The sequence below is a fragment of the Primulina huaijiensis genome, chromosome 17 (genome assembly GCF_012295235.1).
Source record: "Primulina huaijiensis isolate GDHJ02 chromosome 17, ASM1229523v2, whole genome shotgun sequence".
NCBI lineage: Eukaryota > Viridiplantae > Streptophyta > Magnoliopsida > Lamiales > Gesneriaceae > Primulina > Primulina huaijiensis.
The window spans coordinates 602290-629636 of record NC_133322.1 but is presented as its reverse complement, the minus strand read 5'-3'; the positions used below and the strand labels follow the sequence as shown (position 1 = coordinate 629636).

The following is a 27347-nucleotide window of genomic DNA, read 5'->3' as shown; positions in this document are numbered from 1 at the left end:
AAATCACAAAACTAGGGCTGTGCCCAATGGTCCTAATTATCAAAACTGTTGCCTAACACATCCACCGCCACCACATACTCTCCTATTCCCAAAGAAAACTACTACTATAATATCCCAACAGACAAGAGATATATACGGATGATTCGAATTTTGAAGCCATGGATTAAATATTTTTACACATAAAACAAAATTTACTCCATTTATTTGGTTAATATTTTGCTCCCATCAATCTCACCCCATCTACTAATAATAATAAATAAAAAAAAAGACCTATCAAAGTACGAGCTTAGAAAACAGAGTTAATATTGGGAGAACATTGAAATGAATGTTGTATAAATCCTTCTTTTAGTTCTGTACAATCAATACAATCTGTGGCTTGATTCCAAGAGAAAGAAGCTCTTCTATGAAGTCTAATATAAATGGAACAATTGTGCGTTCCATCACCGGATGGTGATCCAATCATCCGAGACAGACCAACAGGGACTTTGATGGCTCATTAGCTCCCGCATCCGGTCCGAAGGGCTAGATGGTGACTGCATACTCGTCAAATTGGAGAAGTAAAGGGCCGGTCGAGGAGAATATTCCGGGGTGGGGAAAGATGTAATTGAACACGTCGTAGGTGATTCCCAATCAGGGAAATCGAATGGGCATCTTGGAGATGGTGAGACGGTCATTTTATACTCTTGCCTGTCTTTCAACGGAGCAGCTAGATCATCAAAATATTGATTGTCGGAGACGAAGGGGTGATCTAGGAGCATCTCAGCCGTCCATCTTTTGCTTGGATCCTTCACGAAGCACTTTCCAAGAAAATCTTTTCCTTCTTCCGATAATCGTCCGGGAATCTCTGGCACCTCTTCGCCGACGCCGATTTTCATTAGCACCTCCGCCAGGTTGGAACACCGCCACACCGGATTTCCTGTCAACATCTCCGCTACGACACACCCCAGTGCCCACACATCCGCAGGGGCCCCCTGTTCTCCGCCTGTGACAGTCTCTGGCGACATGTACATCGGCGTACCTCTGAATTCGCACCCAGGAGAACTCCCTTTCCCGGCCCGCTTCGATAGACCAAAATCCGCAATCTTTACTCCGCCGTTCGGGCATAAGAGAATGTTCTGAAGCTTTAAATCACAGTGAACATAACCAAACTTGTGAATATAGAGAAGACCTCTCAGCAAAGCTTTGGTGTATCCCACAACTTCGGATTCCGGCAGCCTCTGATTATCGGAGTTCTTCATTTTATCAGCCAACGTGCCGCCGGGAGCGTACTCCAACATCAGATTATACAATCTCTCGCCATTTTCAAACGAAAAACTTCCTCCGAAACAACTGATAATTTGTGGGCAATCTTTAAGATCATCCAAAATCAACTTCTCGTTCATCAGTGAAGAAGAATATGAAACCCCACATGATTTCACCGCCATCAGCGGAGGGGTCTGAGAAGAACTCTGGCTTCTGGGCACCGCTAAATTCACCATGGCGAAGCTTCCATGACCCAATTTCTCACCGCGAACCCAATCCATGTCCATTTCTCAATTCTCAATCAAGAACTTAATTTTCTTTACACTATGGAAAAAAAGGGAGAAGCAAGAGAAGTGGTCTCGAGTTTGAGAAATTTATGACTTCTGTTGTATTTATATAAGAGAATTTTGGAGTTGATTTGCATAAACTTTAAAAATAAGAAGCACGTGGTCGTGAAGGATACTTCGCGGGAACCCTAAATAGCGGACCCTAGTTTAGGAAACGTGGTTTGTATGGTTGACCATTGTTAAGAATCTCTATAAAGATTTTTTTTTTTTACGATAACATATATTTTTTTTAATCAAGAATTATTAGTTTTCAAATTGTTAATCAGTTCTCTTATAATACGGTCTCACCTATATTTATTCGCGAGACGAATCAATCATTGTCCACATTTACAACAAAAAATAATATTGTTGACAAAAAAGTACTTTTGTTCCACCATATATATATCAACTAAATGCAGATTAGGAAAAATATTAAAATAGTTGTTAAATATGATATAATTTGATTTTTCTGATAGATTAGTATATTTTTATAATTTAGAAATATAATTTTATCATGTAAAAAATAAGCGTTTATGATTAAGTAAATGTATGGCAAAATCCATTATCCAATTAAAGTCAAAGTCAGTTGCGATTGTGGGTTCGCATTTGGTGTGGTCAGGGTTCACATTAGAAAGTTATGCTATAATTAAAACTTGACTTTTAATTTGAATGGATTTGTTCAAATCGAGTCTCCCAAGATTTTTTCTTTAAATTGCTAGAGATAGTGTGCATTTAAGTGAATGTTAAATTTGAATTCTGATATGAACTAATATTATATGTACGAGATGAGATAAATTTAAATATTAAAAATGCTTTTATATTAAACATCTTGAGTTTATCCATTTACAAAAAAAAGTCAAAAATTTAGTAGACGGAAGGCCTATCAATTTGCTTTGGGAACAAAAATTTATAATAGTAAAGAAACTATATGTATATATTTATTTAATATGAAGAATTTAGAAGAACAAACTTTGGCATCTGGAGGAATCTTCCTACGAATTTAGAATTATTGTGGGTATATGTTGTATATATCCATAACTTGCATGCATAAAATTAGCAGTCAACCAGGAGGACACGCAACTTGACACATTTGATTCCTTCACACATCCTTATTTTCGAAATACGGTCCAAATTATGAGGATCGGTTGCAAAGCTCCCGAGTTAATATTTTTCTTTTGACTTGGAAAAATTCCCCATCTACCCTGACGGCGGAGGCTAATTTCAGTCCACATTCTGGAAATGTTGACCTCTAAAAACCCCGTATTTATTAACTTTTTAGAGAGCATATCTATGTTGTGTTTACTTCGTCATTTTTTGGGGAACTAAAGTTGACCTATCATTTCTTTATGAGAATTTTTACTAATTTTAAGTAATATCCATTTTATCAGAATATTAGCAGATATTTGTAAATATTTTTACAAAATAATGAAGGATTTCATTTTCATTTCAATCCCGTTCTTCATCTTCTAGGTATAGTTTGGTATAATGGATAAGATAGATTGATAAATAATCCTCCTTATCTCACATTTGTTACCTTTTTAGAAAGCTGATAAATAATTTTATACAAGAATAAAATATCTCTTTTTTTAGATGTGATAATCTTAATTTAATGATAAAAAACACCACAAATGACTTAATTGCCCTCAATATATAAAAATCTTAAATCTTATTGTTCTCTCATTTCACCGGCACATCAAATAAATATTTTTATTTATTTGTATATATATATTATATAATATGATAATTATATAAATGATTTTTATAAATCTCAATAAAATTATTAATATCACTCTATTAACCTTAAATATTGATATTTGACTTGACTTACAAAATCAATGGCTCAATTATCATATTATATAATATATAAAATTAGGTAAAATAAATCAATCATGCATGCACTGTCGGCTCATGAACAGATAAAAAAATATGAACTCAAGCAATAATTTTGAAATTATAAAATGTAGTATGATAAAGTTAATTTTGGCATTACAATCTAATATATAAATTTAATCAATATTATTAAAATCATACCAAACATTAAATATAATATCATATATCTTATTTATCATTAACTTATCTTTATATTATATATCACATGTTTATCTTATCAGATATATCAAATTATGCCTAATAGATTTGTATATCACCACGTCTTTTGACATGCTTGGTTTAGCAAAGTGTCAACATGATAAATTATTGGATTATTGGGGGTTCACAAAAAATAGTATAAAACTCGTATATATTGGACAATGTGAAGGCTGTCTGCACTAAATTTGATGTATCTCACCCAAGTCCATAAGATTGATTGTGATCATCACCAAATAAAAAAATAAAAAAATCCCAAATATTATATTATTATTATTATTATTATTATTATTATTATTATTATTATTATTATTATTATTATTATTATTATTATTATTATTATAAAATAGATGGCGGAGACAAAATCCAAACATCTCGGAACCAACTTATCAAAAAATATCACAACATGAGGCTATGTGATTGGTTCATAAATTTTTCCAAAAATAAATTGTTGCCCCAAATGGCCTGGTGAAGAAACTAGAGAATTAAATTATATTTTTCCTAGATTATTTTAAAAATATTTTACTAATAGACAAACACTATCTTAAGCATAGCTGAGTACTACTGCATGTTACATGCACCAACCAAAGAACGCATCACATGGGAAACCTAGCCATGTCTTGGGGACTATCTCATTTTGTAAAATTCAAGTCATCATTAAATGTCTCGTTAGAGAGAAACTAGGTGCATGGAATAATGAATCGATTCCTTTGTATAAAATTGAATTCGACATATCCATATGAGATATTCAAGTTCCTTGTTAATTTTTTTTAATAACATGAGAATTCATAGTCACTAAACTTCGACGTACTGCGTAAACTCTCGAACTAACGCAGTAACATGTAATTCACGCTATCCAAGTGAACCGACATGTTCGTCCAAGAAGATGTTAGTATTAAGAGGATAAAACTTCAGATACTACATGAAATCGAACACCACTCAAGGGCTCCTTGTTGTGTATTTGAATATATGAATAGTAATCCGGCACGTAAGTGTGTATGAAAATCCTCGTAATATTTTGAAACGATCCATTTATCATCATCTTTGTGGTCGTTAAATTATAAATTTGAAATGGGCAAGGAAAAAAAAAAGGAGTGGGTGTAATTGAATTTAGAGTGGGGTGGGTCATTCAACCGTCCAGATAGTGATAATATTCGTATGTCTACGAGTGTGAGTACAACATAAGCATTCACATGTTTGCACGTTCTTAATGTTTAGACGACGTAACAAAAGGTCGGTCTTAATTTTGCGATTTTTAACCGTTTAATATGCTAACTAATGGGCGAGTACACGTGATTTGTCGATATATAATATTTCTTCACAGAAAGATATTGACATTTGAATATAAATTTTATACCTAATAAATATAAATTTATATATAATAAATTAAGGAAAAGAAAGGAGGATAGGGAAGAACAAAGTTCGTTAATTAGTTAACGAATGATGCTTGAGAAATAACATGAACCAAACAGAGTATTACACCGCCGCCCCCTGTTGTTGAATTAATCCCCGCAGTCTGTCAACTTTAACAATTCGATCAGCACGATATTCGATTAAAAGTTGGACCCAATAAAAGAAGCTTACGGGGGTTTCTTTAAAGTAGCTTGAACCTGGACAAATTGTGGCATTTTTTTTTATCATAAATTATTTCAAATAATTGAAGTCAGAATAAATAATAATTCTGTCAAATAATTCGACATTTATTATTTATTTGACCTCTCCTTCACGACAACGAGCTTCGGCGGCTGGTCTAATTTTCTAACTTCAAAATATTGTCCGCTAAATTATCCGCACCTATTAATCAAATTAAACGATTTTAACCAAAAGATACAAATTGGAAACAAGCCCTTCTCGTTTTTTTTTTTTCGTGCATGCATGCATATTTTAAGAAACTTCATATGAAATTCGACTCAATTATTTAATAAAAAAATATATATATAACATATTCGCATTATCGTTTTATCAAATTTATGTCATATGTGCAAAATCAATTGCAATATAGTCACGTCATTTTCAGGTTTTTGAGTTTATTAGCACTTTAGAAACAAAGTACTGCAGCTGAAGTTAAGTTTGTATCCATTTTGCCAAGATTGCTTCACCAGCGAATTTAAGATAAAATTGAACCCACAACAGAGACAAAATTCACATACTGTTATGCTGGAAAGAAGATAATATATAACCTCACACTTAATAGTACAACAATAGATTAACGCAAGATCAAACTAGCTTCCACGGCAGATGCAGTGATGGCAAAAAGAGCACGTCTCAAAATATTTAAAGAAGGAAATCCCTTTACGCGACCTATGAGTAGCTCGTGTTGCATTATTTTCTGAGGGTAAATGTCTCATAGCTTGAGCTTTCATCTGTGCAGCTCTGAGTTTGTCAAAGATTTTGTCCATCGATTTTGATCTCTTCTTTTCAAGATTCATCTGAAAAGAAAAGGAAAATGGAGTCAATATCCTATAAATGGCCCCATTTATTTTTCTGCTCTGCATAGATAGGTTATGTATACCACAAGTGATGAATGCATGTAACAGTACGGCTATGTCATCACGAAAGTTATGGTAATAAAACTGTACAAACATGAGTTGATTCAAGTGGCCTGTAAAATCACCATTTTTTGCATCTTTTTGATGCAGTAGTACAAACAAAGATATTGTGTTTGAGTAATAACCAGGTGGTTACACAATACCTCGAGTTTCTGAATAGCTGCCTCCGCTTTTGCCTTCTGCAAGTTCTCCCAAGCTGTGATCTTGGCTTCCTCTCTTTGCAATCTGGATAAACACCACAGATATATAATAATTACAATTTTTTTAAGGAAGTGGTTCTCTTTTGTAACCTTTGATACTACTTACTGTTGAATATGTGAAAATTCAAAAGAAATCACGAGCAACCGTAAACTGAAAGATTATCGGCGACGTTCAACTTAGGGAGGCCCTTGTGAGTTGTGATAGAAACAAAATGATATTTTATTGCATTTGTCAATAATTGCAAACATCTGAACTTCTTTTTTATTTTGAAAATTAACATCCAAACTTAAAAATACACCATTGTAGCTTTCATTATATATTCTATTAGAATTTAACTAATACTTCCATTGAGGATAGCCATGAGTTTTCACAATTTTTAAGCTCTCTGCAGCAACTCAAATCTACTACATAACAACCCAAGCTTATATTTTGATAAGACAACCATGTCCTGACCAATTATTGCTGACCAACATTGGCGGGTAATACTTTTTACCTTCATTTTATTCACTAACAAACAAAGCATACCTCGATGTGTTTCTTGACGCCTCTGCGATACTCCAAGGCGAATGCAAGTCGTCAACATTGGTCGAGTATTTCAATTTTCTCATTACTTGTTTTTTTGAGTGCCTCAATGTAGTCGTGCCTTTGTCCACCTGAACATCCCTGATTTCATCTTTAGCTGCAGGAGTACTCCTGTCCGGAATCAAGAAAGTAGAGATTCCAGAAGTTAAGGCAGAGAACGACAACCGCCCCTTGGAAGATGAATGAGAACTTCCATCTGGGCTCATTTGAGTTGCCATATCCCTCCGTGAAACAGTCCGCGAAACCAATGCTTCTTCGCCCTTGGTGCTGTCAAGTTTATAATCTGTTGTTCGATTCAATAAAAAAAATTAGTTATTAAGTAGTATTAACCAACCTTAAGTGCTGGGGAAGAAAAATCAACTAATTCATTTCGCACGCTAAACAGATATTAAATGGTAGGTTTGGCTAGAGGATGGTTAAGGTTCGACTCCAATTTAGGGAGATTTGATTCATTGTGAACTAACAAAATAAAAATTAAGAATGGGGCTCATTATATACATCTAGAGCAGAGAACCTACCCAGGTTTTTAAATTATAGAAAAACCTCAAACACTGAAACTGGCAATTGATAAGCGGCAAGCCTAGATAACAATCAAAAGACATGGGAATTAAGTAAATGCATGAGAAGTACAATATGTATAGAAGTCACAGAACTAATGAAAAGAACGACTCCATATATACCTTGAGAGCTTGGCACTGAAGTTTCACGAAGCAAATCTGACAATCCAGGCAAGCTACTATTCCAAGTCATACTATTTTCTGCATACAAAGAATTTGATTTTTCCAAAATCCCACCATCATAATGAACATGGAACCCATCTGGGACCAACACTCCAGTTGTAAGCGGCGAATTTGCTGTGTAATTCCTCACATTCCCACGTTCAAGCACGGGCACAATGGGAGAATAGTTCGAGAAGTACCCAAGATCCTGAGGTCCACTCTTCGATTTTTGTCGTCTTTGAGACTGCGCTAATGAGGTCTTGCAAGAAGCATTACCAGAAATTGGGCTCGTGATCCATCTCTCAGCATCATCCCATTTCGAAGGCAAAGCACGCCCACTATTAAAGGGCATCAAAGCAGCAGCACTAATATGACTCCGGTTACTATTTGTTGGCAATGGTATTCGCTCTGAATGCCAGCTTTTAAGTGTTCCTCCCACATTACTATCACCATAATCTGGCGTTCCAGGGCTCGTATAGGCACCTGAGTTCCTAAATGACTGTGGATTCTTCATGACTTTCAGTTGAGATCAAATGTAGTCCACATTGCTTCAAAAAACCTTCACAATTTCAAGCAAAATATATCCTAATACATAATTTCACTAACAGTTAGAAGGCATCACCTAAATGCTTCAAGAATACAAAATTCCAACTCTAGCTACGGAAAATACCATCTATCTACTGACTCTATGGATAGCTAGCAAAAATCATCAACAACAAGAGGCAATTTTCACTTAGTTTTAAACTATATATATCGACTCTATATTCTGGTCACCACACACACACAGATTCTTACAGGATATGTAACTGGATAGTGGGCAACGGACATCTATATCTGTAAATTTGTAAAACATTTCATAATGGTCAATTTCTTGGAGCATAATAGTTTTTGAGTTTGGGGCTGGAGGACAGCGGATAGACTTGAGAAGTACAAATACACCAGCTGCAAAGTTGGTTCACATCAACGTTAAGCTTCAAAGAATTGAAATTCTTTAAACAAGAACACAATATGATATTAAACTTAAAAAAGACTGCCTTTCGTTGTCGAAATAGCAAGATTATCGTCCCTTCCGGTAACATGGTTTACTTTTCCTGCTTCGCACACTCATGGGACCAGAAAATGAGAAAAAAAAAGGCAGTAACAAGAAAAGGGCTTTCACAATCCTTACTTTTACGGGAAATGAAGCAAGAAAATCCAGCAAAGGCGTGCTTTCAGCACTTTTTTGCTACTAACTTTTCGACGACTTCTTGTTCAACCCTTTGCAGTATGGACTAAACAGTGAGTAATAGAATATTTCAATTAATGGAAGACTGTGCCGATAAAGAAAAAAATAACCCTATGTGCCGACGAAGTACTGCGGCAAGAACCAAGGAGACATAATTAATTTGTTGAGTATTATGAAAAATAAATAAATAAAATGAGGTTGAAAATTTGCCCATTTGGTCCTGCATTTGTTTAGTTTGCTTGTAAATTTAGTGATTTCATTATGTTATTTTCACTTTTCGTTATTCAGATATTTTTGGATCATTATTATCTATATTTGGGACTAAAATGTGTTACTATTTTGGCATATAAATCTTGGTAATATTTTAGAAATTGTAAAAACAATAAAGATTGTAGGTCAAATCACCAATTTTAATTAAAATGAGTCTGTGTAGGCAAGGATCGAAAAGAAAAATCTTAATAATAACCGGAGGATAAAAAGACAATATCGGGAGAAATATAAAATCAATGAGTGAAGGAAGGAGATAAAGACAAGGGTGGGTGGGCAGATGTGACAATTCACCACAAAATACGGGCCTAGGAAGGATAAAAGTTTTGATTAATGAAAGGAAATGTCAATCTGTTTGACTATAAAATTTTTATTTAGACACGAGTTATAAAATATTTTAGACATATCCTATACGAAGAACTATCTCATTAACTTGTATTGTCTTGGTCAGTGATAAGAAGAGTTCAATTTTATCGACACTTGTATTTCTTTTTTTTTTTTTTTTTTTTTAATAATAGTGGAACCCGTAATTGTAATCTTTCGATTCAAAAAGGAAAAACTCTCTGTCAACATAATAATCAATAAAATCATGTTAATCAAGTAAACTATAGTATACAAATTTTATACGAAAAACTATCTTATTAACTCGGATACCTCTTAGTGACGACACTTGTATTTCTTAGTAGATGGTATGATTGACAAGCGTGTTAAAACATTTTTTTTTCCCATTTCAACTCTTCTGTTTAACATTTTTCTCTGTAGAATTATACTCATCACCTTATCCTACGTACACCAGTTAAAATATTTTGGAACGAACTTTGTATCTATGTAATTAATTTCTATATCAATAGACCGAAAAACTTCATGCCAATGAATGAATGGGCGCCTGCTAAATTGGTACAAGTTTGAAAAGTAAACTAAAGTGGGCTGTTTTTCTCTAAATATTTCAAGAAACACAATATCACTTTCTCGATTTCGTTTGACTGCCGCATTATTATTTTTTGTATTCTTCTACGCTTTTATTTAATCACGCCTACGAAAAAATAACATAAACCTCTCACCATTGTCAAAGAAATTGAAGAAGAAGTCGATGAAAACAAAATATCATCGTGGACGTTGCTAGTTCTTACTTCAAAACACGATCCTCTCGAATCGCAAATTTAACTGCTGAGGATGATTTGATATATCTTAAGTTTCTATCTTGGTTGGTAATCCCTGATCAACTTCCCTTTTGATATTTAGATTCTGATTATTCATATTCGAGAATTCATCACTTCTACATCTTTCTGGCCTGGGAAGAGTTAAAAATATGGCACAGAGGCGTGTTCCGACGCCGTTCATAACCAAAACTTACAATATGGTGGACGATCCAAGTAGTAACGATGTTGTTTCATGGAACGAAGATGGAACAACATTTGTGGTGTGGAAGACAGCTGAATTCGCAAAGGTTTTGTTGCCTAATTACTTCAAGCACAACAATTTCTCCAGCTTTATCCGTCAGCTTAATACCTATGTAAGTCTACTTTGTTCTTCTTTCATGACTATTTGTTATGGTCTATATAAAAAAGTCGGGATTTGAAACGACAAAATTTATACTTATTAGATGCATCAAATTTTTGAATTTTCATAAAAGATGGAGCTTAAACTTTATGAAACAATAACTACAAAATTTGTTATGTTTCATCCCATTCATAATTTGTTCGTAATTCCCTATATAAGGTTGACCACACGTTTTTCAACTAATTAAATTCGAGGGTTCGATATATATATATATATATATATAAGTGCTGATAATTGTTTTAGTCGATCTTGTCGTTGATCGATGTTTCATGTGTTGATTTGGGAATAATGGAAAATTGTTGAGGATTACACAAAGAAGGTAGTAGTAGTTGGATATAAATACTGAAAACAATTAATACTGAGAAGAAATACCTTATCCCTCAGCAAAAGTCAAACCCGATCTCAGGGTCGGTATATATGAGAAGTTTCTGTGCTATGGTTTACAGCAAATTACATGCTTAACACCAACTTATATTATATTTAGGACATTAATTGTGTATTTTTTTAAAATTATTTAATATAATTTTGTCTCCATTTTTTATTTTTTCTGAATTCTTGTTTCTAGAAGACCACTATTGTCAATTCTACTATGTCAAAGATTCCAAACACCAAACACCAAAAAAAAAAAATAATAATAATCAAAACTTATGGTACGTGGCAATATATTTTTGAATGAATCAAAGCCATATACAAATAATAATAATAATAATAATAACAACTACGTTATCTTTAACTATTTTCATTTTTAAATTTTCGTAAAACATTGTTTTATATGACAATAATTAATATTTAATGTTTTTAAATATATCTCTAATCTAACTAACGAGATAATTAATTTCTAATTTTTTACATGAATACTATTTAGTGTATATATATACTTATACTATATATAATACTTCATTAGAATAACCATTATTTTGATATGGTGCGACACCAAAACTTTTTTCTAGTTTTTAATTTCCTCATGTCATTTTTATTTGCTATGAAGATTTCATTCTGCGAAGTAATAAGTAATTTAATCATCTCTCATAATTTTTTTTCTCAATCAACTACTACTCATTGGATAAATCAATTTTAAGTTTATTCATCTACTCATTTTAATATATAAAAAATAATATACTAAAATCTAAATCAAGTATTCGAAAAATATACACACACTGCACACACATATGATATGATGATCAAACTCATACCAACTGGCTATTTCTAGGGTTTTCGAAAGATTGCTCAAAACAAATGGGAATTCGCGAACGAAAACTTCAAACAAGGCCAACAAGAGCTCCTCACCGAAATCCATCGTCGGAAAATGGCGGCGCCACAAACTCCGCAAGGAAGGAAGCCCGGTAACGTTGCTTCACCTGCATGCTCCGCTGATGAATTTGGATCGAGCTCCACAGGTTCCCTAGATACTCGGGAGTCAGCTCGGATAACCGATTTACTCGACGAGAATGAAAATCTGAGGAAAGATAATGAGATGCTGAACTTGGAATTAGTACAAACCAAGAGACAGTGCAATGATTTGATTTCTTTTTTAACTCAGAGCATGCAGGTGGAACCGGATCAGATCAACCGTATTTTGAATCTCTGCGACTGCGAGCCGCCGATGGTGGCGGAGGCTAGCGGATGCGGAAGTGGATATTCTAATTGTGATGAAGACGAAAATGAGAAGTGTGTAAAGTTGTTCGGGGTCATCGTGAAAAAGAAGAGGAGTTTAGAAGGAAATAAGAAAGGAATACGGGCCTAGCCTTTGATCTCATTGTTGTGATTCAATATTAGCCAGTCCAAGTTGCACATCTGTTTTTTTTTTTTAATTAAAAAAAAACAAAATATAAAACATTAAATCAGAAGATCCATTCTATATTCGATGAAATTTCAAGCTAATTGATGAGTCATTCTATTTGCCTCCTTCTCATATGTTGAATAGAAATAAAACCAGCGTTATAACACCATTTTGTCCAAAGTCCTCATCGGAGAAAATGCATATATCAGTTAGATTTAGTCGCAAGCAAAGTTCTATCTCATACACAGATAACTCCCAAAACCATTTGATCGGTCAAACTGGTAAAAATGGGTAGACCAATATTGAACCGGTGATCCGGTTAAAAACATGTCGGACCGGTTCAATTTTTTTACATTTTTTTAGATGTTAAAAATATTATTTTCATAGTACGTGAGCTTATTTAATTTTTTAAACCTTGATAAATCTATTTTTTTATTATTTATACATACAAGCTTTAGAATTTAAATATATTATTTTATATAGCATAGAAGTGTTTTAAACTGTTATTTCAAGGTAAATTCGTTCGATCACAGAGATGAAAATATTGCTATATATATTATATAATTTAAAAGTTTTCAGACGTACCATACATTAATATATTGTGTTTCACTTTGTTACCAATTCCCTCCACCTTTTTCAACTTCAATTTCTCGATCATATCCCAAAGATTCCGAATTTCCTGCTCCGTCACGTCCATGTGTTCCGGCAATGAGCTCAGAGCAAAGTTCTTGAAACAGATGTGGTGTCTGTTATTGGAGTTTTGGTTGGATTCATCTGCATGTTTGGAGAGAAATGTGGGAGATTCGGAGAATGTGTATTTAGCTGAAATGGATGGTATAATCAAGAGTAAAACTATTGAAACAGATTTGGGATCGAGTTTTCCTAGGTTGTTTGGGCAAGAAGTGGCAAACCGAGTGTTGGATGTTTTAAGGGGATATTACAATGCTTATTTCTTTTACTTTGTAAATGGTGACAATGTAATATTTTTTTTGCATTGATGCTAAGTACTTGAAGGGCAACATAGAGGTGAATAATGATTTATTTTTTTAGTGCATTCAAAATATTTCAATATTGCTTTTTGACACATGGTGTATAATTGATAAGTATTACTTTGCTACTTTTTTTTGTTTTGAGTGAGTCTCATGTGAGATCGTCTCACGGATCTTAATCTGTGAGACGGGTCAACCCTACCCATATTCACAATAAAAAGTAATACTCTTAGCATAAAAAGCAATATTTTTTCATGGATGACCCAAATAAGAGACCCGTCTCACAAATACGACCCGTGAGACCGTCTCACACAAGTTTTTGCCATTTGTTTTTAAGAAATTAAAAATGTATACATTTAATCATATACTTGTTATGTTTATAAAATATTTTTATCTATTTTCAGAATGTACAGTTTGTTTTTGAAAAAATCACATCATTAAATCGTCCTCACCTAAACGTGCGACAGTTCTTCATCTCAATTAGATTATCCCCTATTCGACAAATTTGAATAGAGAAAAAACAGCAAGACAAAACCATGTTTTCATTCCTTAAAAACGTACACAATACAAGGATATATATCTATTATAACTAAAATTCGCATTTTATTTACGTTGTGAAATTATAAAAAAAAAATCAAAAATAATCTTTAGCCAAACTGTACATTATATCACAGCAATAAGGAAGAATTCTCAGATTTTAATTATGTTCATTTTCCGATTTCTTCATTGATATTTGGATCGAGGAAAACTAATAAATTTAAAAGATAAATTAAAGAGAGCAAAAAAAACAATAAAATCAAACGCAAACACTATTTCCTTCACATATATCACAATAACATGCATAGAGCACACAGATGAGATGCGATGTTTGGCACCTTCTATCTACGAAGTATTTCATATATGCTTGTGACGATTGTCGCGTATATTATAAATAAATTTATGTTTGCAAAATATCATAAGAGCCATGAAATTCCTCAACCTAAAACGAATCGCTCCAATTGGAGGCGGAACCGAGAGATTCTGCATATTCATAAAAAAAACGGCATCAGGTGAGTTCAAGATAGACAAAATTTGCTACTAACTAGACACCAAGAATCATATATAATTCTGCATCAGGTGGTTGCAGCAGATGCCTCGCAAATTTTAAGGAAAATTTAAAGTGTTTACATCGGAAATTTATGGTTCAGACATGTCTACAACCAGGACCAGAAACCGAAAAAGGTGATATATATGGGTTAGATCAACTTCAAGAATCAAACATCATTTGTCATCCAAGTAAAGGGAATAATTTAAGGGGTTCAAGTTCGAGTTTGTGATGCCATTTACGGTACTTTTGCAGTTATTCAAAGTCAAGGAAACGATTTTACCAGACTTGAATCGTTTTACAGTTCAGAGTCTTCATCGCCGCATCAGCAAAACAACGTGCTGCCTCAGCTTCAGCCTCGGCCTCCTCAGCTTCCCTTGCTGCCACCTCAGCTTCGGCAATTGCAGCTTCAGCCTCTGCAACTGCTCGTGCAGCGGCCACAGCAGCTTCTTCAGCAGTCATGCTCTTCATCTTCTCTAACTCAGCATCAATCTGGGCTTTGGTCAGAATAATCGCACCACTTTTCTCTGCTTCTGAAAGAGTATTCTTTGTTCCATTAGGTAGCGTCGAAGGTGTGTCTTTCCCCACTTCAGAAGATGTTGATTTTGGTGTAATCCTATACTGATTCTTCACCTGTCAATAGAACCACTCTCTATTATAATTGTTATAAAAACTACCCAAGCCTGTCAGCAGCTATAACCCATCCTTTTTATGCCGGTTTCTAATTCATGTAGTATAAACAAAATCATAATAAATTTATGATAGTCCAGTACATTGATTTTTCGATCACCCTTCCAATTTTGCCAACTCAGTGGGGGGTTTTGGAGAAGAGGAAAAATAAAATTCTGAAAAAGAACTAACATGAAACCAAGTGAACTTTAAATCACAGCCTTACAGGTAAAAGCTGTGATATAAAATCTATTATGCCTCAAAATTGTATTATCAAGTATACAATATATGCCCTGATCCATGTAAAGGAATTTCATATTTTATACCTCTAGCTAACTTCCTACAACAATTTTTTTTAAAGAAAGCCATTTCCACCCAAAAATAAAAAGTTCCAATGATAAAGCGAAGGCCGTTGCAGCTATACACCTTAATTAAATGTCCTTTTTTGGTCAAAAGCTTCAAATTTGTGGCCAAAGTCCTTTCCAAGTCCGGAGGTGTAGCATGATTCAACTACAGCATCCAAACAAATAAAGTGAGTAACTGAGAATCGTAATGATATCAGATAACCCCACAAGGAAAGCAAGAGAAGACAACCCCCATTAATTTCATTGATGTCTGCATCCTAAAATCAAGTGTCAGGTAACCGTGTATTATTACTGTAATTAGAATAAAAAACTTTATTCTCAAAATTCCAAGGAACATGAAAAGAATCGCCTGCTGTTTCATTGTCATTAATGATCACATCACTATGATAGTATTTCTGTTATATTATCACTATTAAATCTATTACCTCTATGTATCGAGCGACAGCGTGCTGACTAGATCCTCGAGGTTCCTTTAACTTTGTTACAGCCTCCAATATAAGATCATTCAGCCTTCATTCAAGGGTGCAGTACCAAACACATTTCATCAAGCAGTATATAGACATAACATACCGTTTCAAATGTAGCCAAGACAAAAACGTTTAGATTGTCATAATAGATTTCACGAGCGATGTGAATACATAACAAGCAGCTAGACTTAAATTATCCATTAACTGGTTAATTAACAGAGAGCTGCTTAAATTATCCATTAACTGGTTAATTAACAGAAGACAATAGATGTCATAACTAAAACTCGAATGTGCATCCCCTTCTGATTTTAGACATTTGAGTTTTTTAAAGATCAAAGGTTCAAAATTCAATGAGTTCAAACCTGTCACACTCCAATATATTAAAAAAAAGTAGCATGTGGAGCAATTACAGTGCTGTTTTACTGTGTGCAATCCATGTTAATTGGCTCTTGATTATTATTAGTACTTTGTTTATATAGAACTGACATAAAGCATTTATGGAACCAGAAATATGTATGCATGTGCATCTCTAGGCCCTTGATGGGTTATGCACTCACACATTTATACTCTCCATGATTAATCGACTACTAGTTCCCGACTTTGAAGGAAAAATGGAGCAGTAACAACTGCATTTAGAAATTAAAGCTACATTAATTAACAGCGACACCGTAATATTATTTCTTTCAACCTTGAATCCTGTCTTTCCGAACCAGCATCATATGAAGTTTCAATAGATTCTGTAACTGGTGTTACATCAACTTCTTCTGAATCCTTCTCGATGATCATTTCATGAACCACAGCATCTCCACCATGCTTGTTGGTAGCCTGACTACTTTTATGGGAAATCTTAACCCTATGCCTTGAGCCCGTACCATTTGCCATGCAATTTAAGTTTCTCCATTTATCCTGTTCATTGAGATTAAATACTTCAGCTCCCCCAAAAAGATTCGTACGTTACATTATTTCTCATGCAACAAATTAAATTTTTTTGCCTAATCGTGTTAAAGAAATCCCCCCTAAGATAATCAATAATCCTTAAAAGTAAATGAGAAACCTGACATTTCTTACCTTAAGGTCTACATTCGAACGTGACCTTAGGGCTGCGCTAAAATCTTGATCTTTAAGTATGGTGCTCCATTTTCCTACTCCATATTTTGTAATGCCAGCTTTAAGAGCAGCTTCTTCTTCTGATGTCCACCTCTGTTTTGGAGCACCCATTACCAGTAGTCAAGACAAGTGATCTCGGGAGTTTTGCTCCCTATTGCTACAAAAATAAAACATTAAAAGGACTAAATTAAGCCATGCGAACTATATGCATAAGAAATATATACATACCACAAACATAAGAGAGAACTGCCTTTCAAACTAAATTATCTCTATCCTCATGTTTTTTGCACCATGATGTAGACCGGTGGTATTTACACAAGCGTCGTCATCAAACAGCACACCTTTCTAAAGGTGGGCAGATTAGCAAGATCAGTGCCTGAATTTCGGGAAACAAATATCTCGGATCTAAATGACGAAATAATCATCTTCTAGGATTCTATAACAACCTTTACAAAACAAACACACCATGCAAACTTCAAAAGCTAGCATTAAAAGCACCCGGTAACATAAATCAACTCAGAATGAGAAAAATAATAAACTTATTGAATAACTATTCCATTCAAATACTTTACCAGAACAAAAGGATTGAGTAAAACAATGCATATCATAATGTAGATAATTAAAACCAAAAAAACTGACTAATTGCAAGGTCTAAACCAAGCCGCTAAAATATTAACAGTAAAACAGAACTTATTCTCAACAAACTAAAAGACAACTCAATTTCTAAATGCACATTGAAGATTAAAGCCAAAAGATTCAAAGCCCCACTCGTTAAGTTTACGCGCATAAGTCATAGGCCAAAATTTTATTTTCTCATCTTCCAAATTTTGCTCTGAGCATTTCTCGTAAATAGGAGTTTTCTTCATCCCTACACAAATCCCACGACCTAAAATTTAGTATTCCCAGCAAAATTGAGGTAAGAACACACCACACAAAAAAGGACCGAAAAGAATCTCGTATAATCATCGAAAAGTTTTATTACTTCCGTCAAACTAAATCAAAAACCCATCGAAAAAATGAGACAAAAATAACACGTGATTTTAAGGTGGCGGAGAATTTTGAAAAGCATACCTGAACAAAACCGAAGATCAAATGTTGAAAAGGAAAAAAATCAAGACACACCACTGGCACATTCAATTAGGACCTCATTCTTCCAAAATATACAAAATTGTTGAGGGCCGACACGAGATAGCTGACTGCTCCACAGTCTAGTGTGTGTGTGTGTGTGGGTGACTAATTCGCGAAGAATCAGAGCCGATTCTCAAATTTCGTTGACCATTATCAGATCACGAATTTAACAAATTAGTTTGAAACCACATCTATTTTTTTTAATCATAAATCATAATGTCGGAAATACTAAATAAAATAATTAACATTTTCATAAATCATAATTAATCAACCTTACTTTCAAGAAGATCAACTAACATAAAATCAAAACATAAAAATATCTCTAAATAAATGAATAACATAAATCTTTAAGTCTTTTATCTAATAATCTAGTACGGAAACATAAAGACCTTCGGGTGTGTACTGCTGCACTCGATCCACTCAATCGTCAGCGTCTCCCGTAAATCATCAGATCATGCATCATACCAACATATTGAATCTAATGACTCAACACGTTCTAAACATAGATAACAAATAATACATATACATTCACATGCATTACAAAAATCATATTTTTATTTAAAATAGCTTTTGAAAATAAATAAACTATTTAAAATCATTTAAAAATCATTTAAGCATGAATTATAAATTATTTTAATCGTAAAGTTTTTAATCTTTTATCATTTTGGGTGAAGTTTGATCCTTGTAAGTGACTAGCTTTTCTCCTTTGGTCGAATGATCAGTCTTCAACTTCACATGGTCCATGGGAGTGGGCACTAGGCTCCACCATGGAAATACGATCGTCGAGATGCCTCTGAAGCATTTTCCCATCGTCGGGAGCCCTCAAACCAGCCCCTAACCCATGCACAAGCCCTGCCCGAAGGCACACAATCTGCGCACCAGCATGTTACTCGCGCCTAAGACTCCTAGCCAACCTAGGACACTTTCAGCCGAGCCACCGCCGAACCAACTTGACCCTGACCAACCATGGACGATACCCAGACCCTGAAACCCAAGCACGAAGCGCTTGAATTCAGAATAACAACCTAATATTTTAAAAAATTTCTCCATCCCTAATATTGATACCATTGTTATTTTTTAAAAAATTATACATTATTGCTCTTGTTATTATTATTATTTTCATATAAGCTATTATTTTTATTTATTTAAAATATGAAAAGCACTAAACAAAATATATATTAAAAAAACGTTTTATACTATTTTCATTTTCAACCCAAAATGCTCTGATACAAAAATCAGAACAGAGAATTAATCCATATTTTCTGCACTAATCGGTGAAATCGGAAGCAAATGGCGACCTCAATGCAACGGCTGCGGCATTCCCTTTCTGTGAATTCATATCGGCTGACGATTTCTCCATTTTCGTGGGCTTTCTCCACGGATGATTCGTTGGTTGAAAGCGCACCTGGAGATATTGGTATCGTCTCTGGTATTCCTCAAGAGCACCTCCGCCGAAGGGTACGATCATCATCTTTCCTTTCATTTTTATTTTCGTTCGTTTTTTCTGGCATGAAGTTTAACTTTTTCCAAATTGGATGGTGAATTAATTTGTTAGATTAATTGATGAACTGGTGAGGTAGGGTTTCTGCGTAATCAACTTTAAATTTGTCGGAATTTGTATCATTTTATTGTTTGTTTCATTTTGCTCTTGTATGTGTGTATGTAACAACCATATCAAGAGTAATACAAATATATGTCCCGTAAAACTGATTTTTCGGTGCTTATTTACTCGTTCCGTTTTGAATTTAAGTGTGATGGACAAGATTTGTTTCCATTACATATCAAATGCTACTTTAGTTCAATTAACGTTTTGACAGGTTCTGATTTTCTCACCTGCTCGAACTGCTACACAACAAGGTTCTGGAAAACTTGAGAGGTGGAAGATTAATTTTTTGTCCACACAGAAGTATGCAATTTTTTTCTATTAATGTTCTGGTTCCCTGTCTTAATATGTCTTTGCCCTCTAATTTAGATTTGATGAGTTGTTTTAATCGTAGCTCATTCTTCTTTCTATGACTTGTTTTGGCTGAAGAAAATGCATGTAGTGGATACCATTTTTCTTTCACGGGGACTGGGACTGGCACGTTTCCATTTAAACAAACTGAAGCTATTATAAGTTAGATGTTCTGAGATTCATTATAAATAACTTGTATGACTTAGTTAATGGCTTAATGCCTTGTGTCCGAGTTTGGGACTAATTCAGTGCTAAGAAAGTAGATCTTGTATGAGAAAATATTTGATTGACCAAAAGTTCAGTGCTCATTTTGTCACGTATATCGGTCAGGAAGTTCTTTTGATTCAAATATGGGGGACAGAAAAAAAATGTTTCTTTTATGATACCTACCCCCAATACCCCCTGTATTTTTCTATTACTCTCTCGTTAGCAAAAAGCTGGTTGAGTAAAAGCTATCCACTGTTCTCTCTCTTTGTCCGTAAGTTCAATTTTAGTTGTTGAATCACACGTTTCACTCACTGGTCAACTTTTCGTCATATATTTTACAATCACTCAGTAAGATTGTGTTATTTGTGGCATTCAGATGGGAAAATCCTTTGATGGGTTGGACATCCACAGGGGACCCATACTCACATGTTGGTGATTCTGCATTAAGTTTTGAGAGTCAAGAAGCTGCAATATCCTTTGCCGAGAGGCATGGTTGGGAATACATGGTATAACTGGTTTCTCAGTTTACCTGCAATACAGATTTTTGCTGAATTTGTAGCTCTTTTACTCTCCTAACTATTGATCTGAATTGCATCATCTAAGGAATAGAGTCATTTCTTCAACATATTGCTACTATGGATTTGTTGGAATGTATTGGTTTGAGTGTGGAAAAATCTAAGATAAGATTCCTCTGACAAAGGGATTGGTAATATTCTGAATCACTGTTTATCACTTGCTTTTGCTGGAACTACATGAATTTAATATGATTAATATAGAACTACATGATTATCTTTTTATGTTGGACTTGGGCTGAGTGCTGTTAGTGTGGATGCCTTGTTGGATTCAGGTTGGTGCTATTGGCATTTTATTAGCATTTATATGTGTTCAATGCTGTTCCACATATTTTTCTTTTGTCAAAAAATAAACGGAATTTGGAGGAAAGGATGTCTCGCACTTGTAACAGTTGGAACACGAAGGCAAGCAGGTCATGATGAGGCAGTGTAATTTTTCTGGTTGATTTTGCGTTGATGGTTCTAGCTTTTTTTTATTAGTCTTATTCATCTATATTTTTAAAGCTTTTTTTTACTTGCTTTTGATTGAAAAATCGAGCCTTTCTTTCTCTGCAACTTTTGACTTGCAGATTAAGAAGCACCAGACACCATTATTGAAGGTTTGAGATTCTTGTTTCAGATCTTTTGTTCTGGTTATAGCTTGTGGCTTGAACTTAAGTAGCAACCTCGACTTATCTCTGCTTTTTTCGTTGAATTATCTGCTTGCAGGTGAAAACATATGCGGACAATTTCAAATGGAAGGGCCCTCCGAAGACAGATCTGAACTAAATTAAATTTTCCCAATTTTAATCTTTTGTGCTTTGGGTGATCGAAATCTTGCCCAATATTTTACTGTTTCATGTTCAATATGCATGATGGATTTTCCTTCTGTGGACAATGTATTCCTAACCTGGGATTTTTGGAATTTGTTGGTATTAGACTCAATATGTTGTAAATTAAGTCAAACGCCAGCTGGCATAATTAGTTGGAGATATTTACTTGTTTCTGATGTACATAAATACATGTAACTGCTCATACTTGAGAGAGGAACGTGAATACAATTTTTCCGGATCTTAGATCTCCAGAAGTAATATGGTATCAGAGCAATAACTGTCCACGAATCTGTGTAAATGATTCGTTTAACCCCAAAAGAAACGTCAGGACATATTCATGATGAGAAAAGACAGCAAGCTCCTTGACGCCTCCGCATGTGCACTGGCCACAAGTACAGCTAGGGCGAAAATTTGATAGCTCATCCCAAACGGATTTAAGTTTGGTGAAATACACAGCCACTGATTGTTGATCTTGACGAAGATTTATCAATTCCCGACGCAATTGAAAAATGCGTGGTCCATTCGATTGTTGGAATCTCTCGCGCAGATCATTCCAAATTTCTGCTGCTGAATCAGCAAACAAAATGCTTGCAGAGATGTCCTTTGAAACTGAATTTAAAATCCATGCAATAACGATATTGTTGTTCCTAATCCATGATGAAAAATTCGAATCAGTATCCGCTGGTTTTGCAATCGAACCATCCAAGAATCCCAATTTGTTTTTGACGGTCATGGCGATGATCATAGCTCGACTCCAGGAGGCATAGTTATCTCCTGTGAGAGGTTGAGAAACAAGCGAGATCGCCGGATTATCTGAATGATGCAGATTGGGGTGCTTGTCTTGACACCCGCAGGTCCACAACTGGTTTTTGTATCTTTTTGGGTGACTCTCTTATCTCCTGGAAGTCCAAGAAACAGTCGACTGTGTCTCGATCTTCCGCCGAAGCCGAATATCGTGCTCTAGCAACCACGGCATGTGAACTGACTTGGCTCCAGCAGCTCCTTTTGGATTTTCATCTCGTGACTCCGTCTCCGGCTCTTCTATTCTGTGATAATAATGCAGCGATCCATATTGCGTCTAACCCCATCTTTCATGAACGTACGAAACATATCGAGCTCGATTGTCATTTTGTTCGTGACAAAATTACGCTTGGCACCCTCAAACTTCTCCCCATTCGTTCTCAGCATCAGCTCGCCGACATGTTCACCAAGCCGTTACCTTCCACAATGCTGATCCCTCTACTAGCCAAGTTGGCCGTTCGAGACATCTACTGTCCTCCTTGAGGGGGAGTATTAGACTCAATATGTTGTAAATTAAGTCAAACGCCAGCTGGCATAATTAGTTGGAGATATTTACTTGTTTCTGATGTACATAAATACATGTAACTGCTCATACTTGAGAGAGGAACGTGAATACAATTTTTCCGGATCTTAGATCTCCAGAAGTAATAGTTGGTGAATAAACTCGTGCACGTCATGATTTCATTTATATGTACTGTGTTGTGGATCTCAGTACCCTGGCATTTGTCAAATTTTTTTACGCATCATGTTCAACCAACTGATGAGTTTTGGAGTTCAAGAATCCATTTTGTATGCAGGAAATCCCTGGACAAGACCGATATACATGAATGACAAAAAACCTTATGTCGCTCATTTCTATAAATAACTACTTTTTATAAAATAAAAAAAGATAAAAAAAATTGTGCAGAACAAGGTATATGATTTATCCAATGATGTTTTATGGTGTTAAACTGGATGGAATCATACGCATAAAGATTTACTTAGACTAAAGAAAATTTGTCTTTCCTATGATATGAACAAATCTTCATATGGTAACCCTTGCCTTGGAATCGGATGGCAACCAAATCTGAAACAGACATTGTAAGCCATAGTCAGGATTTCAGCATTTCTTTCAGAAATACCAACATTTCTAGGTAAATATAGTAAAAATTTACTTAATGTACAAAGATCGACGAGAATTTGGTTCAATAATCTTAATCATTCAATAACAACATTTTGTCGTTTTTCATGGGGATGAACCGAATGGTTAAATTTGTTAGCAAAACATCAGCTTATCCATGCACAGAGAAAAATTGAAAAAAGATTCACAAACAATAGTTACATGTGCTCTAACCAACTGAGCTACTAAAGCTTGCTTAAAGGAAAGCTTCAAAAGTGTTATAAATTAATAACTATTACGACTTCTTTTTCCTTCTTCTTCTTTTTTTAAGTGCAGTTTTTTGCTCCATACCATTGTTAATGGACTCATGCTATGAGTTGATGTATACAATTTTTTGTCCTAATAATACTGAGTCAAAGTTTTGCTTCCTTTCTTTAAAATTTATTCTCAAAATATATTTTTATATTATTTTGAAATTAATGTTTAATGTTTTTGTTGGATTGCATAAGCAAAGGACGTGGATTAATGGATTATTTAAAACCCTCACCATGTAAACAATCATTCCTTCCTGTTAAACTTCTATGTCTCTACCCAAAAAAAAAAATTAAATTATTTTTCAAAAGACAACTTTATAAAATAAATTTGCGATTGAAAAAACTTTTTCGAACTAAAATGAAAAACTTTGTGGTTTTGGACCGAACCGAACCGAACCAAACCAAATGTTTAAATTAAGAAAATCAAACAAGTAGCCATTGTACAAAGAGATGCACATTAGTAATATTTCATGATCTAACATTACTCTATGTCTCTATCGACCTCTCGAAATGCTCGGTGAGTCACCTGAAATAGATATCAGGAATATGATATTTTTCTGATTAGTAATGATGTGTTTCAATGTTTGATAAAATCAATCCGTGGATATGAGTTAAAAGAACAAGTCTTGAAGTAATAGGACTAGGAAATAACAAATAATATGGTGAGAATCTATTTCTTTATTATTGTACTCTTTGCGATCTATAAAAATCAAAACTTGTGACATTCATTTTAATACCAATTTTTGATCGAATATTTGTCGCATTGTCAAAAAGTTATCGTTGATGATAAATCTACTATAATTCAAATGTCAAGTTTTGATTATTTTATCAAACATAAGCCATTATTGCATTCCAAAAGATCGAGCCAAGCAGTTTCATTTAAGTCTGAGTTGGTTTTTTTGAATGGATCGGATATTCACAAGTTTCATTTAAATTTAGGGGTTGAGTCACCGTTTTGGATTGGGCCTAATAGTCCTTTCTTGCCTAATTATGATTGCTCTCCAATTAGAACTGTATCATGTGGTTAGCATCAGGCCCGATAAAATGGGCTGAATCACCAACCCACCTATAAATTTTGAAGTCAGTCCCACTATTTTAATTTTCTCAGGAAGCATTCACTCAAAAATAGCATTGAAAATTGACGGGAACGAACATCTCAGAAAGTTCACTCGATATTTTCCATCCGCTTTCATATGGCGAGAGTAATATCTCCACGTCTCCTGGCCTCATCTCCAGCCACATACACCCTTAGCCCGTTTACTCATATTGGATCATCACTGTTCCCTTCAAAGAATCCTGCAATTCCAGCTAAGTCCATCTGGAAAGCTCTACCCCCCTATTCAGTAAACACCCGTCCTGGAACACCACTTATGGCTACTGCTTCTTCCGCGGGCGTGTCAGATAACATCGCTGAAGTGCTCGGGGAAGTTGGGATATTAACGGCCTCCGGGGAGCCCGTCAAATTCAAGGACCTCTGGGATCAACAGGAGGTGCTGTTAAACGTTTTGTTATTTGATCCTTGGAAGTCTTAGTTTATGGGATTGGTTATTTGTTTTTGGTGGTGTTATGGTTTTTTGTCTCCTGTGCGATATCTGGAACTTCTCGGAAATCTTGATTTGGTGTTGTGGGCTTCTGAGTTTCGTTCAATATGCGACTCCGGTGAATCTGTTTTAAACATATATGGTCTTCTTGATCTTTTATTGCGTATAAATTCTAACTTGTTAGACTTATTCCTGTGAATGAATTACCAAATTTTGCATGTGATAAAAATTCGAACTGTAACTGCTGAAGTCTTAGTTTATTAAAATTCGACATAATGTTATTTGGCAATTTGAGAGTAATTCTCCATTTCCAGGGAATCGCTGTTGTTGCGCTTTTGAGACATTTCGGATGTTTTTGTTGGTAAATACTAAAGAACTACATGTTCCACGAAATTCATTTAATTTGCTAAATAACTGTGGGAATCCCAAGTCTGGCCTTATAGACACGCTTCTTTCTTTTCCATGCTTTAGCTGGGAACTTGCCTCAGCACTAAAAGAATCAAAAGAGCGGTTCGACTCAGCTGGTGTGAAGCTAATTGCTGTTGGTGTCGGTACTCCTGACAAAGCTCGTCTTCTTGCTGAAAGGGTGAATTATTTTGCTGCTTCTGTAACAATCTGTTATGCTACCTATATAGGATAGACTTCACGATGTTTATACTTGGGGCACACATTTATCACCGATGTAATCTGTAAGTATGCAACTGTGTGCAGTTACCCTTCCCGATGGATATCCTTTACGCTGATCCTGATCGTAAGGTAAACTTCTATTGCTTTATTTGAATTCATCCGATTTCCTTGTGGTCTGTTCTAAGTTTTTCTTGTACTTTACTGGTATCTAACTCAGGCTTATGATCTTTTGGGGTTGTATTATGGCCTTGGTCGTACATTTTTCAACCCAGCCAGCGTATGTACTCCACTAAATCTTTCCTATTTCCTTCTTTTCCTTTTTTTGAGACTCAATTTTCGACTGCATTTGCTTTATATAGACTAAGGTGTTTTCAAGAATTGGGGAAGTGAAAAAAGCTATGAAGAATTACACGATTAAGGCCACCCCCGATGACAGAAGCAGCGTCCTGCAACAGGTATCGTTTCGTTGTCAACGTTTTCACACTAAAAAGTAGTATGAAGATGAGATCCATAATATGGCTCGACAATGTTGGTTCAATGATCAGGGAGGAATGTTTGTGTTTAAAGGAAAGCGATTGCTTTACGCGAGGAAGGATGAAGGGACGGGGGACCATGCTTCATTGGATCAAGTCTTTGATGTATGCTGCAAAGCAACCGCAGCCTGAATTCTTGATTCCATCTATCTTGTGATGGATTTGCATAGTTATGATGCATAATAACACTGTATGGTTTAGATCGAGCTTCAAATCCAGCCACAGTTGTGGTACTGGAGCTATGTTGGGATTGCATGTTTAATTTTATTTTTATTTTTCTCCTTGAACAAAGTTTATTATTACCCATTTAAATGCCTTAAATTATTGATTAGTACTTACTCGCCTTCCCAAATCCCAAAACATTCTTCCCTTTCGCCTCCTTCCTCTTTATTACTACACCATTTATCTATCTTCTTTGCAAGTGGCTCACGCAACTAGGATTTCTTTACAAAATCCCCTGTTCTTTTCCTCTGTTTTTTGTTAAAATTTCGTACTTTTACACTTTTCTTCATTGAGTTCTATCTTCTCTGCCCCCCCAAGAA

At 34.8% G+C, this 27347-nt stretch overlaps 6 protein-coding genes across 15 annotated transcripts; 3 read left to right on the top strand and 3 right to left on the bottom strand.

The window, feature by feature from the left end:
- Positions 1-286: 286 nt before the first annotated feature.
- Positions 287-1640, bottom strand: LOC140962419 (mitogen-activated protein kinase kinase kinase 20-like). The gene has a single exon (XM_073421295.1). It carries the CDS (start codon positions 1527-1529, stop codon positions 441-443), a length of 1089 nt encoding a protein of 362 aa, XP_073277396.1. The 5' UTR covers positions 1530-1640; the 3' UTR covers positions 287-440.
- A 4107-nt stretch (positions 1641-5747) lies between these two features.
- LOC140962407 (uncharacterized) lies at positions 5748-9013 on the bottom strand. Of its 3 annotated transcripts, none has more exons than XM_073421279.1 (5): positions 8873-9013; positions 7666-8289; positions 6929-7268; positions 6346-6427; positions 5748-6082 (listed from the first exon to the last, which is right to left on the bottom strand). In XM_073421279.1, the coding sequence occupies exons 2-5, from the start codon at positions 8216-8218 to the stop codon at positions 5876-5878; spliced, it is 1182 nt and encodes a 393-aa protein (XP_073277380.1). In that variant the 5' UTR covers positions 8219-8289; positions 8873-9013; the 3' UTR covers positions 5748-5875. The 3 variants fall into 3 exon arrangements, with proteins under 3 accessions (XP_073277380.1, XP_073277382.1, XP_073277381.1); XM_073421281.1 differs by lacking the exon at positions 8873-9013 and adding an exon at positions 8739-8795; XM_073421280.1 differs by lacking the exon at positions 8873-9013 and adding an exon at positions 8500-8654.
- Positions 9014-10193: 1180 nt separating this feature from the next.
- LOC140963274 (heat shock factor protein HSF24-like) lies at positions 10194-12614 on the top strand. The gene is made up of 2 exons (XM_073422560.1): positions 10194-10709; positions 11967-12614. Exons 1-2 carry the CDS (start codon positions 10506-10508, stop codon positions 12498-12500), a joined length of 738 nt encoding a protein of 245 aa, XP_073278661.1. The 5' UTR covers positions 10194-10505; the 3' UTR covers positions 12501-12614.
- A 1707-nt stretch (positions 12615-14321) lies between these two features.
- Positions 14322-18507, bottom strand: LOC140962976 (single myb histone 1-like). 6 transcript variants are annotated; one of them, XM_073422141.1, is made up of 8 exons: positions 18289-18507; positions 17446-17593; positions 17179-17374; positions 16799-17016; positions 16069-16153; positions 15705-15788; positions 14893-15242; positions 14322-14545 (listed from the first exon to the last, which is right to left on the bottom strand). In XM_073422141.1, coding segments are annotated over exons 3-8 (888 nt in total). In that variant the 5' UTR covers positions 17329-17374; positions 17446-17593; positions 18289-18507; the 3' UTR covers positions 14322-14544. The 6 variants fall into 6 exon arrangements, with proteins under 6 accessions (XP_073278242.1, XP_073278244.1, XP_073278243.1 ...); XM_073422143.1 differs by having other exon boundaries at positions 17508-17593; XM_073422142.1 differs by having other exon boundaries at positions 17446-17562.
- Positions 18508-19540: 1033 nt separating this feature from the next.
- LOC140962979 (NADH dehydrogenase [ubiquinone] iron-sulfur protein 4, mitochondrial-like) lies at positions 19541-22040 on the top strand. 2 transcript variants are annotated; one of them, XM_073422148.1, is made up of 5 exons: positions 19541-19803; positions 20163-20251; positions 20883-21012; positions 21648-21677; positions 21787-22040. In XM_073422148.1, exons 1-5 carry the CDS (start codon positions 19636-19638, stop codon positions 21844-21846), a joined length of 477 nt encoding a protein of 158 aa, XP_073278249.1. In that variant the 5' UTR covers positions 19541-19635; the 3' UTR covers positions 21847-22040. The 2 variants fall into 2 exon arrangements, with proteins under 2 accessions (XP_073278249.1, XP_073278250.1); XM_073422149.1 differs by lacking the exon at positions 21648-21677 and having other exon boundaries at positions 21787-22023.
- Positions 22041-25202: 3162 nt separating this feature from the next.
- On the top strand, positions 25203-27128 carry LOC140962977 (thioredoxin-like protein AAED1, chloroplastic). Of its 2 annotated transcripts, XM_073422146.1 has the most exons (7): positions 25205-25594; positions 25960-26006; positions 26117-26231; positions 26357-26401; positions 26490-26549; positions 26632-26727; positions 26818-27128. In XM_073422146.1, exons 1-7 carry the CDS (start codon positions 25298-25300, stop codon positions 26935-26937), a joined length of 780 nt encoding a protein of 259 aa, XP_073278247.1. In that variant the 5' UTR covers positions 25205-25297; the 3' UTR covers positions 26938-27128. The 2 variants fall into 2 exon arrangements, with proteins under 2 accessions (XP_073278248.1, XP_073278247.1); XM_073422147.1 differs by lacking the exon at positions 26490-26549 and having other exon boundaries at positions 25203-25594.
- Positions 27129-27347: the final 219 nt, after the last annotated feature.

Bases quoted from the DNA above. Each gene is read 5' to 3' on its own strand.
- LOC140962977 (XM_073422146.1), top strand. From the start codon at position 25,298: ATGGCGAGAGTAATATCTCCACGTCTCCTGGCCTCATCTCCAGCCACA. The intron at 25,595-25,959 runs GTGCTGTTAAAC...CTCCATTTCCAG, and splicing joins ACCTCTGGGATCAACAGGAG to GGAATCGCTGTTGTTGCGCT. The intron at 26,232-26,356 runs GTGAATTATTTT...AACTGTGTGCAG, and splicing joins CTCGTCTTCTTGCTGAAAGG to TTACCCTTCCCGATGGATAT.
- LOC140963274 (XM_073422560.1), top strand. From the start codon at position 10,506: ATGGCACAGAGGCGTGTTCCGACGCCGTTCATAACCAAAACTTACAAT. The intron at 10,710-11,966 runs GTAAGTCTACTT...GGCTATTTCTAG, and splicing joins TCCGTCAGCTTAATACCTAT to GGTTTTCGAAAGATTGCTCA.
- LOC140962419 (XM_073421295.1), bottom strand. From the start codon at position 1,529: ATGGACATGGATTGGGTTCGCGGTGAGAAATTGGGTCATGGAAGCTTC.
- LOC140962979 (XM_073422148.1), top strand. From the start codon at position 19,636: ATGGCGACCTCAATGCAACGGCTGCGGCATTCCCTTTCTGTGAATTCA. The intron at 20,252-20,882 runs GTATGCAATTTT...TGTGGCATTCAG, and splicing joins AATTTTTTGTCCACACAGAA to ATGGGAAAATCCTTTGATGG. The intron at 21,678-21,786 runs GTTTGAGATTCT...ATCTGCTTGCAG, and splicing joins ACCAGACACCATTATTGAAG to GTGAAAACATATGCGGACAA.
- LOC140962976 (XM_073422141.1), bottom strand. From the start codon at position 17,328: ATGGGTGCTCCAAAACAGAGGTGGACATCAGAAGAAGAAGCTGCTCTT. The intron at 17,017-17,178 runs GTAAGAAATGTC...CTCAATGAACAG, and splicing joins GTTCGAATGTAGACCTTAAG to GATAAATGGAGAAACTTAAA. The intron at 15,243-15,704 runs GTGTATAGCTGC...TTCTATTGACAG, and splicing joins AAAAAGGACATTTAATTAAG to GTGAAGAATCAGTATAGGAT.
- LOC140962407 (XM_073421279.1), bottom strand. From the start codon at position 8,218: ATGAAGAATCCACAGTCATTTAGGAACTCAGGTGCCTATACGAGCCCT. The intron at 7,269-7,665 runs GTATATATGGAG...ATCGAACAACAG, and splicing joins TTCAGTGCCAAGCTCTCAAG to ATTATAAACTTGACAGCACC. The intron at 6,428-6,928 runs GTATGCTTTGTT...GTGTTTATCCAG, and splicing joins GCGTCAAGAAACACATCGAG to ATTGCAAAGAGAGGAAGCCA.